The sequence below is a fragment of the Perna viridis genome, chromosome 1 (genome assembly GCF_037379345.1).
Source record: "Perna viridis isolate PV_CMFRI_1.1 ecotype Kerala chromosome 1, ASM3737934v1, whole genome shotgun sequence".
Taxonomy (NCBI): Eukaryota; Metazoa; Mollusca; class Bivalvia; order Mytilida; family Mytilidae; genus Perna; species Perna viridis.
The window spans coordinates 45,920,859-45,933,949 of NC_142445.1; the positions used below are offsets into that span (position 1 = coordinate 45,920,859).

At 31.5% G+C, this 13,091-nt stretch overlaps 2 protein-coding genes across 3 annotated transcripts; one reads left to right on the forward strand and one right to left on the reverse strand.

The window, feature by feature from the left end:
* Nucleotides 1-108: 108 nt before the first annotated feature.
* On the reverse strand, nucleotides 109-5,480 carry LOC148629000 (uncharacterized). The gene is made up of 5 exons (XM_088542230.1): nucleotides 5,347-5,480; nucleotides 3,369-3,507; nucleotides 2,480-2,619; nucleotides 1,363-1,495; nucleotides 109-656 (listed from the first exon to the last, which is right to left on the reverse strand). The coding sequence occupies exons 1-5, from the start codon at nucleotides 5,477-5,479 to the stop codon at nucleotides 647-649; spliced, it is 555 nt and encodes a 184-aa protein (XP_088398356.1). The 5' UTR covers nucleotide 5,480; the 3' UTR covers nucleotides 109-646.
* On the forward strand, nucleotides 4,216-12,681 carry LOC148629001 (organic solute transporter subunit alpha-like). 2 transcript variants are annotated; one of them, XM_088542220.1, is made up of 8 exons: nucleotides 4,216-4,495; nucleotides 6,009-6,061; nucleotides 6,287-6,453; nucleotides 7,140-7,213; nucleotides 7,565-7,729; nucleotides 8,088-8,202; nucleotides 8,935-9,187; nucleotides 9,667-12,681. In XM_088542220.1, the coding sequence occupies exons 2-8, from the start codon at nucleotides 6,010-6,012 to the stop codon at nucleotides 9,855-9,857; spliced, it is 1,017 nt and encodes a 338-aa protein (XP_088398346.1). In that variant the 5' UTR covers nucleotides 4,216-4,495; nucleotide 6,009; the 3' UTR covers nucleotides 9,858-12,681. The 2 variants fall into 2 exon arrangements, with proteins under 2 accessions (XP_088398346.1, XP_088398337.1); XM_088542211.1 differs by lacking the exon at nucleotides 4,216-4,495 and adding an exon at nucleotides 5,515-5,596.
* Nucleotides 12,682-13,091: the final 410 nt, after the last annotated feature.

Here is a 13,091-nt window from a genome sequence, read left to right on the forward strand (position 1 = left end):
GTGGTCCTAACTAATGTCTTCTGAAAATGTGTATGTGTTCAATTTATGTTAGTTGAATGCCTTCATCTCAGAAGTCACTGATACTTGTAGACTATTAAAAACACAAGGTTTCAAAGAAATTTAATGCAAAAAGATCCAACAAAAAATATAGATGTAGAAAATCAATCAGGATCACAGTTTTAGTACAAGATAAACTGTTTTCAGAATTAAAAAAAAACATATGTAAATATTTTACCTTGAAAATTTTCAAAAATTAATTGTGTAATAAATGAACAACTAGATAAATTATATCTATATAAGATTTCATTTTTTACAATATCATAAAGTTTTGCTTTAGGTAGATATTTAAAAGTTCATGTTTTAAAAAAAAATAACAAAATTCTTATTTCAAAGTGATGATACCAGTCTAAGTTATTTATCACATTGGACGGATTACAGACATCATTGGACGGATTACAAAATGAGAACCTGATACAAATATATGTATATACATAGCTAAAAAAATCTATTAAAATGAATTTATAAGTATTGCATAAAATAACAAATGTAGGTCCAGCCTACAATTTTAACAATGTACAAATGTAGATCTCTTAACATCTATCCTGAAAGTGTTGTGCTCTGAGCTCAATATTACCATTTTGTGCTTTCAACAGTGTCTGTAAGAAAAATAAGGATGGATAAACTTTAAAACTAGTCATTAGAAATAAGTTGTCTTGATTTACCATGTAAATATTACCATGTTTTTTGTTTGTTTTGAAATTCATTTGGTTTAACTGCAGTACATGTTATATATTTCTGATATTTGTCATTTTTTTCATATTTTGATATTGTTTAATCATAAATCTGTTCATTTTTACATCTGAATACCAATGGCAGATCCAAAGATTGGGAAAAGAGGGAGCTGGTCAACTTGCCCAAAGGAAGGGGGTGGCTGTCCAGTGATTTCCACTTTTTTCTGTATTATCAACCAAAATTTTGGAGCATAAGGTGTGCATATAAGGCTTTTTTTGTGTGTTTTGTGTAGTTAGGTCAATTTTGAAGTATTCACCAAACCTTGCAGTAAACAAGGGGATAGGGTTCAATGTGTTCAAATCTTGAGTCTGTGTCTTGACAGCATCTTCTTCAAAATTACATGTTCATATTACTATGTGGGTTGAAGTCACAGATCCAGAGGGGTTCTGGTGGTTGTAACTCCCCCATTTGTTGGAAAATTTATTCTATGAATTTTGTGCAAACTGGGACAAGTATGAGCAAAGAATAGCCTGAACCCCTTTTTTCTGGAATCCTCCTTTTTAAAAATCTTGAGATCCGCCCTTGAGCTGGACTATTTGCATATAGAATACTGTTTAAAGATATACATACCCACACAATTTACGACATCCAATAAGTGTGTAGTTGTACAATCTATCATTGTAATTGTCCACTCCAGGTTGACAACCTCCCGTCATGTTGTACCAAAATGAACATGCAAATGATGAGGACCTGTCATAGCAAGCTGAAAAATAACATTACTTAGCAGTATAATTTGGTGTGTTTATTTTAAGTTTTGGTGTGTTTATTTTAAGTATCATTATAAAGATCATTTTAGAGGTTAGCATTAAATTTCAAAATCTAAGCTAGTCCTTAACTACAGCTAAAATGATTAAGCTTTTCTACCTCAGGTTAAAACTGGATTCTATTGACAGGTTACTTTGCAGGTGTAATGTAATCAATAGACATTTTTTTCTATAGTCTATTCAAAATAACCCTTCAATGTTTTTCTTATTTATAGTTCTTGTTTTTTACTTTTCATTTGGATGGGATATTTAACTAAATTGTTAAAAAACCACCCCGGCCCCCCCCCCCCCCCCCCCAAAAAAAAAAAAATGGTAAGAGTGGATAATACTTTATTCGAAAAAATGTAGGTTATTAACAATGTCCAAGGATTTATGTGCTTCTGTTAGATCTGCCTGATTCTCATTTAGAATGATACTTTAAATGGTATATAATAGCAGAGCTGTATAATAGTGAAAGAAAAAAATGTTCATGTTTTCAAAGCAGTAGTATGTTATATAGGTTTGTATCAATTTCCTTATTTCTTTTTTTTTTTAGCACATTTGATGTTATGATAAAATTTTCACAAGAATATTGAGCAATGAATATAAGGGTATCTAATGATCTTAAGTAGCTTAACACTGTTTATATTTCACTCAAAATTTAACCAGATGTAAAATCCTAAATGAATTCCCATAGTGAAGTAGAGCAAATTTGGAAAGTTAATTGCTGTTTGGAATTATGTTAAAAATAAGATTTTTATAGCAATAGTATAGAATAAAAAAAACCAACCAAATTTTTTTAAGTGATTGTTGCATGAATATTTGGTGTTATTAATTCTGTAAAATGTTTTCTGATCTTTCGTACATCATGCACTATTAAACATATATTCAAATATTTAATCCATCGGTATTCCTATGAAGCTAATGAATTATAAATAGCCTACCAGTAGGTGATAATGTTGTAAGAGGACTTGCTGTGGCGCACTGGAGTACAGGACAGCATCCTGGAAATACTGCACTAGCGTTGGCCACAGGTTGACAGTTAGGATTGTCTGGGTTCTGTGAATCTACTATATCTGCACAGCTGTTGATAGAAAAATTACTTGTATTAGAATCATTGATGGGTTTTTGAGGCATCGAGTTTTTTTCTGGAAAAAAACACCTTTTGTGTCCCTTTAAATGTATATTTTCAATTACTAATACTAAGTTTTGATGTATGTTTTTGTTCCCGCTGCAACTTGATACGGGACTTGCAGCATTTCTGTAAGGATTTCGATGAAATTTACACCATGGTCTCTATCGTGAATCTTTCGGACAAGTTTGAAAGTCAACGACGATCGGTTTATATTTTGAAAGCTCCATTGAAAACTTAAAAGTTGTTTTCTATGAACGCTCTCGTGTACACATTTTCAACGGATTTGGATAAAATTTATTTCAGATGTTGCTACCATGAATTTCTCGTATAAGTTCAAAGACTGGCTACAGCTAGTATTGTGAAAGTTGAATTTTTATCATTTTTTATATATTGATATATTACTCAATGTATTTGATAAATTTTATACTGTTGCTACTGGAATCTCTTGAACGCTAAAATGACAAAAATGGTCAACAATTATTTGATGGGTAGATTTGTCCTCTTCACTATCAAAAACTGGTATTGGCCGGGGACACGGAACTTTTTTTCACACTAGTGACTTTTTTTTAAATTCACCAACGATCATATTTAATTTTTTTTAACAAAATGGAAATGGTCATTTGAAAAGGGATCGAGAGGTAATGGTCTTTAGAATTCATTTTGCCCACCGCAAAAAAAATATGGTTTGTTGAATTTACCTGTAAATAATTTTGAATTTTCTAAGAGTGCCTAGAATGTGATCTGTAACATGGTGGTAACATCTGTTCCTATCGCATGTTCCTGTTGTTGTCCAAACATCATCATGTGCCTTCACATTACCTAAGTCATCGACACAATCTGTAAAATTGTTATTATATAAGTACTTGACATATTTGCATAACCATGGAAAATATTGAATTCTAAACAAAGGGAAGTTTGTGGACAAAACAATTGTGTGCAATACCAACTCGCACACCACAATATACAGGGAAAAACAGCGCGAACCCAAACAATTGGGAGTTAAGTCAAAAGTGTAAGCAGTTCCTGATTTTTGCTAGATACCCGCTATGCTTCTCAATGAAAGTCAAGTCCGATGCAAGAGGAAGGAGGTCACTGGAAACGACGGGTATGATGACCACCGTTAAAGGCAACATATCCTATACTAAATTCTACATACGCCGCTGAGAATTGGTCTAATGGTCGCAATTTCTATCCAAGTGAACGAGTTGAGAAACAAAAAGTCAATACGCGGGGGCAGCTCTTGTAGTAAGTTTTTGTTGGTATCGTTCTTATATAATACGTAGATTAAGGTGTATAATTGGTCCTCAGCGGGATGCTCAGTGTTTGTTGAAATTCATGACCAATAAACTAGACAATTAACAGTAAAAAAAGTCGTCTATATATCTATTTTTTGAATCCGAATTATTTTTCACAAAGTTAGATTTCTCTAGGCCTTTCTCTTATTCTTTATTTTTGGTTCAGCAATCTAGAATGCAAAGATTTCAGTCTTTCGTAAAAACAAACACTTCAGGGAGTATATAATTTCTATGAAGGAAATAAAACATTTGATGCGACTTGAAACTCGAATGGTTAAATGTACGATACACAATGTTGTCCCTCAAATTCTCCTTTTTTAAAAATAAATCTACCCCTTTAGTGTTATCACACCACCGCTCTGTCTAATCAACCTCTAGTCGCACGCGAGTGTATTGGATTACCATGTGTTTTCACGCTCTCTTCTCGGCACGACCTGTTTAACATTACATATTGTAAACAAATTATGGCTAGTTAATTGTATTTCTACAGGATGGAGGTTTGTATAATGGCGACGGTATATTAACTTCAGGTAAGTCTTCCTTTGTACAACTCTTGTTCCTATATATACTGAATAGAAACAGATCTAATATTTAAAAAAATGGTCAATTGAATTACGTTCCACTTAGTATTAATTTGATACCGAACTTCTAATTGAAATTAGACTTACCAAAAGTGACTGGATTGAACAATTGATGTCTAATTTTAATTTAATTGGGTTTCTAAACATTCCAAATTATGATATAAGTTGATAACGCTTGTTCATGAGGATATTACATTGTTAAAATGACCAACGGTGCTAAAATTTAATGTTAAATTTGGTTGCATAAGTCAGGGAGGGTATATTAGATTGCATAAAAATGCACGCAGTTACCCCCTCCTATTATTAATATATTCACTGATTTTTGTCTTTTTTATAATGTTCATTATGTACTATTAGTATACTATAAAAGCTAGCTTCCAAAACATGCTTACATGTGCCCATTCAATAATTAACGAAAAGAACCAAAGATCTCGGACAAGCCGCACTCCTCCTTGATCAATAATTATTCTTTCAACAAGGAATTATACCAAACTTACAAAATGTAAGGAACAGTACCACAAGCGCTTGTCTTAGAAACAAAATAATCCCTACACGGTTACCTTAATTGTTATTTTTTCTAAGACCAGTGTGAACAGTACATATCCACAGTTCTTGGTACTGGTATCAGAATGGTGTCCACGTCCAACTTATGAATAAAATATGATTGTAGTACAATGACCCTTAATAGTAGTAACTTGATATGACCTTTAGAAATAAATAAAATTTTAGTTGTAAATGTCTTCTAACTGAGACAGTGATAGATGGTGTGTAACCTGGGACAGCAACATAGCTAGACTCACCTGTTGTCAATTCCACCTTAGAAGCTATCCGCGGATCAGATATAATAGACAATGTCAAGACACTGGTCGGTAGTAGCACTGTTAAGACAAGAATTAGAAATCTTAATTTAAGTCTTCCCTTCTTCTTCGCCATTTTGTGTATAAATGTTTAATAATAAAAGATTGTCACGTGGGATATTCAAGTTTTGTGTACCCCTAATCCATACACGTACCTTTAAACTGACCAGATAGACGATTATAAACCAAACAGGTAAGTTTTCCCTTAATTGCATTGATCTGTAATAAACTAATTAATGAATCACTATATGCTTCATAATAGAGGACAAATTTTCAAAGCAATTAGAGCATGCTTCATTCATTAGTTAAAAAGTCCGCGAGGATAACGAAAAAATAATCGAGACCCATTTTTGTTCAGTTCTAAAAGTTTGTTTAGGTACCATCGAAAACGTCGAAATAAATTTAACGCTTATATATACTCCTCTTTCAAGAATTATGTGTACGGTGAATTAACATTAAGTACATAAAATGTATAGTATAATGTCGTATGCCACATTTTCTACATCTGTTACCAAAGTTGATGTGTTGACGGGGTTAACGTTATTGTTCTCCGCAAAATGACAATAAAGATGTAATAATAAAAATATTTTTTTTTACGCCAACAGAATGCCACTTAACTGCTCCAACCAATACCCCCTTACAGAAGTTCTTTACGAAGGTTAGTTTTAAGTCAAGAAATAATTCAATAACGAAGTATTCAATCTTCGACATTTTTAAGGCAAAGAAAATATAAATCTTTTATAATCACAATTTTGCACGTAGTTTAATACTAGTAATATTATGATATTTCATGGAGTTGTAAGTTTAGATAAAAAATATTCATAAATATATTTGCGAAAGTTTATTAAACACCGCGATTTAACATACTTTGTTTTCTTTCCAGATTTACACGAAAACCAGTACCCAGAAGTCATAGTATTTCTCACATTATGTTGTGCCATGTGCGTCACCATGTTGGTGTTGTTCATCGAAGCCTCCATTTACGTCTTCAGATTTCACAGTAACAAAAACCAAAAAATCAGAATCATCTTTTTACTCGCCTTGAATCCTGTAAGTAATGAATTATTTTTGTTTAACCAAGTATGAATGTTTTAAGTCAAGACGACGAATTACCCTTTTTTTATCTGTTGATGGGTTCTCCATTTAGTACATTATAACATAGAAGTAAGTCAGTGGTGGATCTAAGGGTAGGGTCCTGGGTTTGAACAACATTTAGGCAAAAATGGGCAAAAATGCCTCTTTCCTCTGGAACCGGAGTTCAGAATACTTGGATCCGCTCCCGAGTTAGCCACACAAAATTCAGCGCTAATACTTTAAATACTAGCTTGCCTATTTCTGTCTAGAGAGACGTGAGACATTGATTAACCAAGCGGGTTAATACTTTATTTCTATTGATACGCTTATATGAAGATGTTAGATGATAAATGCCATCCACCTAGAAGGTCAAGTCACCGCTACATATTATTTAAAAATAAATCATGACTGTAAATGTACTGGGTTAATATTAGAGTCTAAGGTGTCATGTTGTTAATCCAAAGAAATTAAAAAAAACCCAAAACAAACTGATTGAGTTTTTTTTATATATATATAACGTCATTGAATACCCTTTTGGGTTTCGCACAGATGGAAGAAATTAACTAGCTATTCCTGGTATTTACATTAAGGGTTATCATATGTTTGTAGAAAAAATGAACAGAACAACCCCTACATATTTTCTCCACTTTGACAATTTTTAGATAGTAGGATGGACGTCTCTTCTTGCGTTGTTAGTACCGAGGTCTACGCTGTTGGATGAATTCATCGCTTCCGTGTGAGTTCATATTTAAAGTAAATGCTAAATAAAGGTTTGAAAGAAGTTTTTTTTATTGAATTGGTAATTAAAATTTGAATCACGACTTTAAAATTTTCATTATATATTTCTTTTTTATTCTACGTTTTTAAAAATTCCCAACCATAATTCATTACGGTCATTTGTAAGCGTGTTATGATGGAGTTGGTCTGTTTTGATTTTAAGTTACAATTCTAAATCAGTTTTGCTACGTAGGCAAGCATTGCCTATATGCGATATTTCCGTCTAGTGCTTTGTGTAGGCGACACGGTTCATTTATTCTAAATGCAATTGTAAGAAGAATCACATACTTGGACATGTTTTTCCTTTTAGGTATCTGTCATTTTGTATTGTGATATTCATGAATCTCCTGCTAGAATATTTTGGCGGGACAACTAAGCTGTTGGAGGACATGTCCGATAAGAAACTAACGTTCGGAACACCTCCGTGTTGTTGCTGTTGCGTTTGTTGCAAATGCTGCAATGTACCTTTTACAAAGTAGGTCATTTGTATATCATAAAGAATTATAATGCATTACTATATATGGTATCACTAAAAAAAAATACAATGACTGCTGCAGCTCAGTTATCAGGTTTCCTTGAAAAAAATGATGAATAAATGAGTAAATAAATAAACTCGTAGTGATAAAATAAAAAAAAAAACATATATTGAAGTATGGGTGTTATTGGTCATCATCCCTTCAATTTGATTGAGATTGGAATCTTTTACTAGGTCTCCCCCATACATTCTAATCAGCATAAAAACAACAGCTATTTAAATATGTTTCTTTAATTATACACTTAATTGAAGACAAAATATTTTACTTGCAATAACATTAAAATTGAAATTTCCACAGGAAAAGTTTAAGAATAGCTGTTTCTTTTGCCCTACAAACCGCTATAATAAGACCTATAGTCATGTTTGTTGCTGCAGTTCTATGGGCGGACGATAAATTTGCCCCTGGAGATGAGGTAAGTCTTTATGTAAAACTTTAATTGTAGTGTATATAATAAATAACGTAACAAAACTACCACACTGGTACTGTAGTTTATAACGCAATATTTATATATTTTTAAGCTTTGATATTGCCTGAGGTAATGTAATCGACTTTAAAATACAAGTAGAGCAATGCATGATCAGAATTGAGAACTCGTGTGTACATTAATTTCTATTAAGTCTTTCCAACTGAAATATCTTACAATGTTTTCCTTTCGCACCGAGTGCAAAAAGTAAGTTGCCATGAACTAAACAAAAACCAAATAGTTCTACATTTATATAATTACAGGGAGTGCAGATAGTGGGTTGATTGATTGATTATCTTTATTTCCCCCATAGGTGAAGAATTGATATTTAAGAAACAAAATTATCTTTAATACAGACAGCTATATAAACATTGTATACACAAATTAAATTGTCATTACAGACATCAAATTAATAAAATACATTTTATGCAGTTGATTTTATATGATAATAAATATTATCTAAGTAAGTGGTAAAAATATCATACAAAAAAGTTGAGTACATGTTTGTGACATATTCTGCTGAATGCCACATGAGGCGACCCCATTTATCGGACGATAATGCGTTCATGGCAGTCGTGACTCCACCCAACATTGACACGACCAGGTCACCATCATGCTGATCAAAAAGTATTACAGATTCGTGGAAAGGAACTACATATTTCTACATTTATATTATTACAGGGTGTACAGACGAGTGGGTCATTTGTTGTTCAAGTATTCAGTTCAGTATCAACCTTGTTAGGTATCTGGGGGTTACAAATAGTATATCGTGCTACAATGGACATGTTACCGATGTTTAAAGTAAAACTGAAGTTTGCATCTCTCCAACTTACATTCGTGATGCTAAATCTACAAAGCTTCATAATCTCTATTCTGGCAAAGAATGGCATACCTGGATGTGTTGGAAGTAGAGGACCTTTGATGAGGGGATCCAGTAAGTCAGATATTGTTTTACTCCACATTCTATTACTTCCAATAATTAAATTAAATTAAATCCAATAAAAGGGAAATCATTGAAAAAAATAGGTTCAAAACCTATATATTTTCTCAAAATAAAAGGGCAGGATAGACAATTCGATACTAGACCTTTACAATAATCAAATGGTTACTCCCTAAGGAATCAGGGAAACAGTTTATATGGCAATCAACATTTGCCCCGAAGCGAAACATGTGTATTGTTGAAGTTCCCTGTACCATTACAGTTCAGGTAAAACACGTAAAAATGTCTTAATAATAGTTATTATCTATTTAATTTAGCATAAATATAACATGTATCTGTAAGGGAACGGATTGAAATCCTTGAATTTTTATTGTATATATTACGTATAATTTCGTTAAGTGTTCATCTTGAATCATTTACCTCTTATTAGGATGTCTTTTTTATTACATTTGATTTGTTATTGTTTTTTCTAGGGTTGAATCATTTTTTACTGGTGCTTGAGATGTTTTTGTTGTGTATTTTATCATGGTTTGCATACCGCAGACAAGAAGCAAAGAACATGACGGAATACAACTTAGAGGATGCAAAGACTAAAATGAAAGACTCAAACGGGAAAGAAGTAACTGGAGTTGATAATTTTGTTGATGTACACGCCATTAGCTAGATAAATATTCTAACGATTTCATTTCTGCCTTTCGATGTTTATGAGAAACGATTGAATTTAGACTTTAAAACAAAACATGACATTGTTTTATCATATAAAATGCCAAAGCCGATTGCAAAGTACCTCTAAATGTTCGTTATAGATGAAAATTATGTGTTCTATTTAAACAAAAGTTTTTGAGTTGAAATGAAATGTGTTAAAAAGACACAACTTGCATTAATGTCTCAGAGATACTATAAGTAGTAAAACACCGGATATTATTGATATGTTGAAAAATGATATGAAGAAATGCATATCTATGCAGATTTGAGCTCTCGCTGTTCCCCTAATTGGGTATGGTTTAGACTGATATTTTTGAATGTTTTAAAATGAAAGATAAATCATTGTAATATACCAAAGCACAAAATTAAAAGATTACAGCAGACCCCCCAAAAATAAATACAAAAACAAAAACAAAACAAAACAAAAAAACCAAAAACGTATGAATTAACTGTAAACAAAACATCTTTCTAAAGTCAATATAAAGGATTGATTGGTGCCATTAGTGAAACCAACATTTTTTTGTCCATGACGTTATCAAATAAGATATTAGTGCAGGTGTGTCGGAAATGTATATACGGTTCTACCTCTGAACTCACACGTGTAACCTTGTATGTGTCACCATGCTCCTTAAAATGGCCAAATTTTCATTGTTCTATAATTATTGTTTAGTTTGTTTTAACCATGAAAACTCGACAATAAATACTCATTTTTTCACATGAAATATTATTGGTATGTTCATATTATTTTTGTGCTTTACTTATGAAGGCACAAACATAACTATTTCACAACAATATTTTACTTGCTTTCATATAAAACACAATTAAACATCAATTTATCACATCAAGATTTTTTGTGCTGTGCTTAGAGAAATACAAATGTGATTGTTTTGAATCTATGTTTTACTGTTCAACCTCATAGCCCATTGCATGAATCCTCTGTAGTATATCCATGGTGATGGGTTATGTTAGGATTGGTGCCAGTGATTTGTGATAGTATAGCATAGTTTAAAACTACGTGGAATTATATGTGTATTTATATATTTGCATTACATATTTATTTTTCTTGTAGATATTCGACGTTACCTTATCGTAGGATAACGGAAAAGTGATCAAGTATTGTAACAATTGTTTTCTATGATCATGTAATTTCAACTAAAGGGTTTAAGTTCTTTTTGTAACAACAAAATAAACTTCTTTATTGAATATACTTAGTACTTGTAATATGCATTGATAGACCAAGCTACTATCAATGTTCCCTGTATTATTCCACTTATTACACAGGGTGATAAGTAGCTGCAAATTTTACTACATATACATGTTTTCCAAATAAATACTATATTTGTGATAATTGAAGGTGAGCTAGGGTAAAGGGTTCGAGTTAATGTTAGAAGAAATGTTTTACCATGTTACTTCTCTTGAACAATGCTGTTACTGTTTCTGGCTCATCTGAACCACTTGTTTTTCTGTCAAGGTATTTTGACAGTAATGGTAAGATCTAAATAAGCAATATGTTGGTTTCTGGTTAACAATAGGTCTATTATATACATGCATGATGTAAAACAAATTGAGCAACACTTAATGGTTGTTTCGGTGTAAGATATGCTATATAATGCAATATTCATTATTAATATATGTACTAATAATGATTAAAAAAATCAACAAAAAAATGTACTAATAATGATTAAAAAATCAACAAAAGACCAAAATAAAAAACCTGATATTTTTTAAGACACTTTTTAAAGACTTTTTATTGGAAATTAATTAGAAGATTCTTTATGACTAGTGGCATAACGAACAAAATGCTGAAATTATTCACTTTATGTATCTAATTAATTGAGAATTAAAGAGTAAGAACTTCGGTGTCCAGCCTTGTCAAATTAAGGATCCTAGAATCGTTTTGATTCAGTATTAGCTATGGTAAAGAAAAAAGGAAAACATTTGAAATGACTTTTTATGCCTTTTTGATGAGTTATATATTTGATTTCTGATTTCATTTTAAATACAATTTTTAGTTTATGATCATACTACACACGATAATTTCCAACGTACGCTTTTATTATGTTTTTTGAAACATATGCAAAACATGTGCTTTGCAGACATGTCAATAAACTGACCTGGACGCCAAAACAAAAATAGAGTTGACGTAGTAACCGAATGATTTAAAAAAAAAAACAAACAAACAAACAAACAAAAAAAAAACACTTAGAAACAAAGTTCTATACAAACATAAATTTATTTCCCAATAATATAGAAAAGCAAAATCGTACAAAAATTATGTAAGCTCCAGTAACCGTCTATGGTTATTTAGACAGCTGTTAGATCTGTTTGAAAGATTTGGATAACGCCTCACCCTCTAGCAGAATCTACCGACTGTCCAAATGACTATAGACTTCACCTGTTAGCTTATAACTTAATTTCTTAGTTCATACATACTACACACGAAAACTTTCAACGTGTTTTTTTCTTCATTTTGTTAAGATATGCAAAACATGCAAAATATATTTTCAGTTTCCCCTGTGTACATGCATGTGATTTACAGACATGTCTAAGCTTTAAATATAAAGCAGAACTTACATTTATTCAATACAAAACTTTGACAGAAATAATCATAGACAGTAATGTACATTTTAGTTTTCACTTTTTACTTCAAATTTTTACTTTTATCTACAGGACAATGATGACGATTTCTGAAGATACAGATGATGTTTATATTTTACTAACTTATGATTACACATGGTTATTCTTGTATATTTTATATTAAAGATAAAATGTATATCATAATATTTCTGGTTTTTTTTTTTATTTTTCTAAACTTTCCATGGAGGAAAAGTTAAATCCATGAATTTATGCATGAACAAAACGTTAACACTAAAATTTTAGTTTAAAATTAATAAATGCCATTTAAATCATTCTGCTGGAAAACTTGTTTGTTCATGAAAGTGTTTTTTTTTCAACACAGTTAGGTTTTAAAAATTGTCTCTCTTCGCCACAACGTTTATCCACCTTTTCCAGCCTGTTTGGGGTTAAGAACTTTATTCTAATCAAATGGAAAATGCTATTTTAAGGTCTTTGCATGGCGTTTTGTAATGAAAATTAAATTTTGTAATGGAACCTAGTGATCACACATTATCCAGGACACTGTCAGTTTCTACAAACTTTCAATGGATAAAACTACGAGGAAAAGTTCAATCGA

What these genes read in the sequence shown, in the direction of transcription:
- LOC148629000 (XM_088542230.1), bottom strand. Translation starts at nt 5,479, where the DNA reads ATGGCGAAGAAGAAGGGAAGACTTAAATTAAGATTTCTAATTCTTGTC. An exon ending in TAAGGTGGAATTGACAACAG is followed by an intron (nt 3,508 to 5,346) that starts GTGAGTCTAGCT and finishes ACAATTTTACAG; the next exon opens with ATTGTGTCGATGACTTAGGT. An exon ending in TACAACATTATCACCTACTG is followed by an intron (nt 1,496 to 2,479) that starts GTAGGCTATTTA and finishes GTTATTTTTCAG; the next exon opens with CTTGCTATGACAGGTCCTCA.
- LOC148629001 (XM_088542220.1), top strand. Translation starts at nt 6,010, where the DNA reads ATGCCACTTAACTGCTCCAACCAATACCCCCTTACAGAAGTTCTTTAC. An exon ending in AATTTGCCCCTGGAGATGAG is followed by an intron (nt 8,203 to 8,934) that starts GTAAGTCTTTAT and finishes ATATTATTACAG; the next exon opens with GGTGTACAGACGAGTGGGTC. An exon ending in ACCTTTGATGAGGGGATCCA is followed by an intron (nt 9,188 to 9,666) that starts GTAAGTCAGATA and finishes TGTTTTTTCTAG; the next exon opens with GGTTGAATCATTTTTTACTG.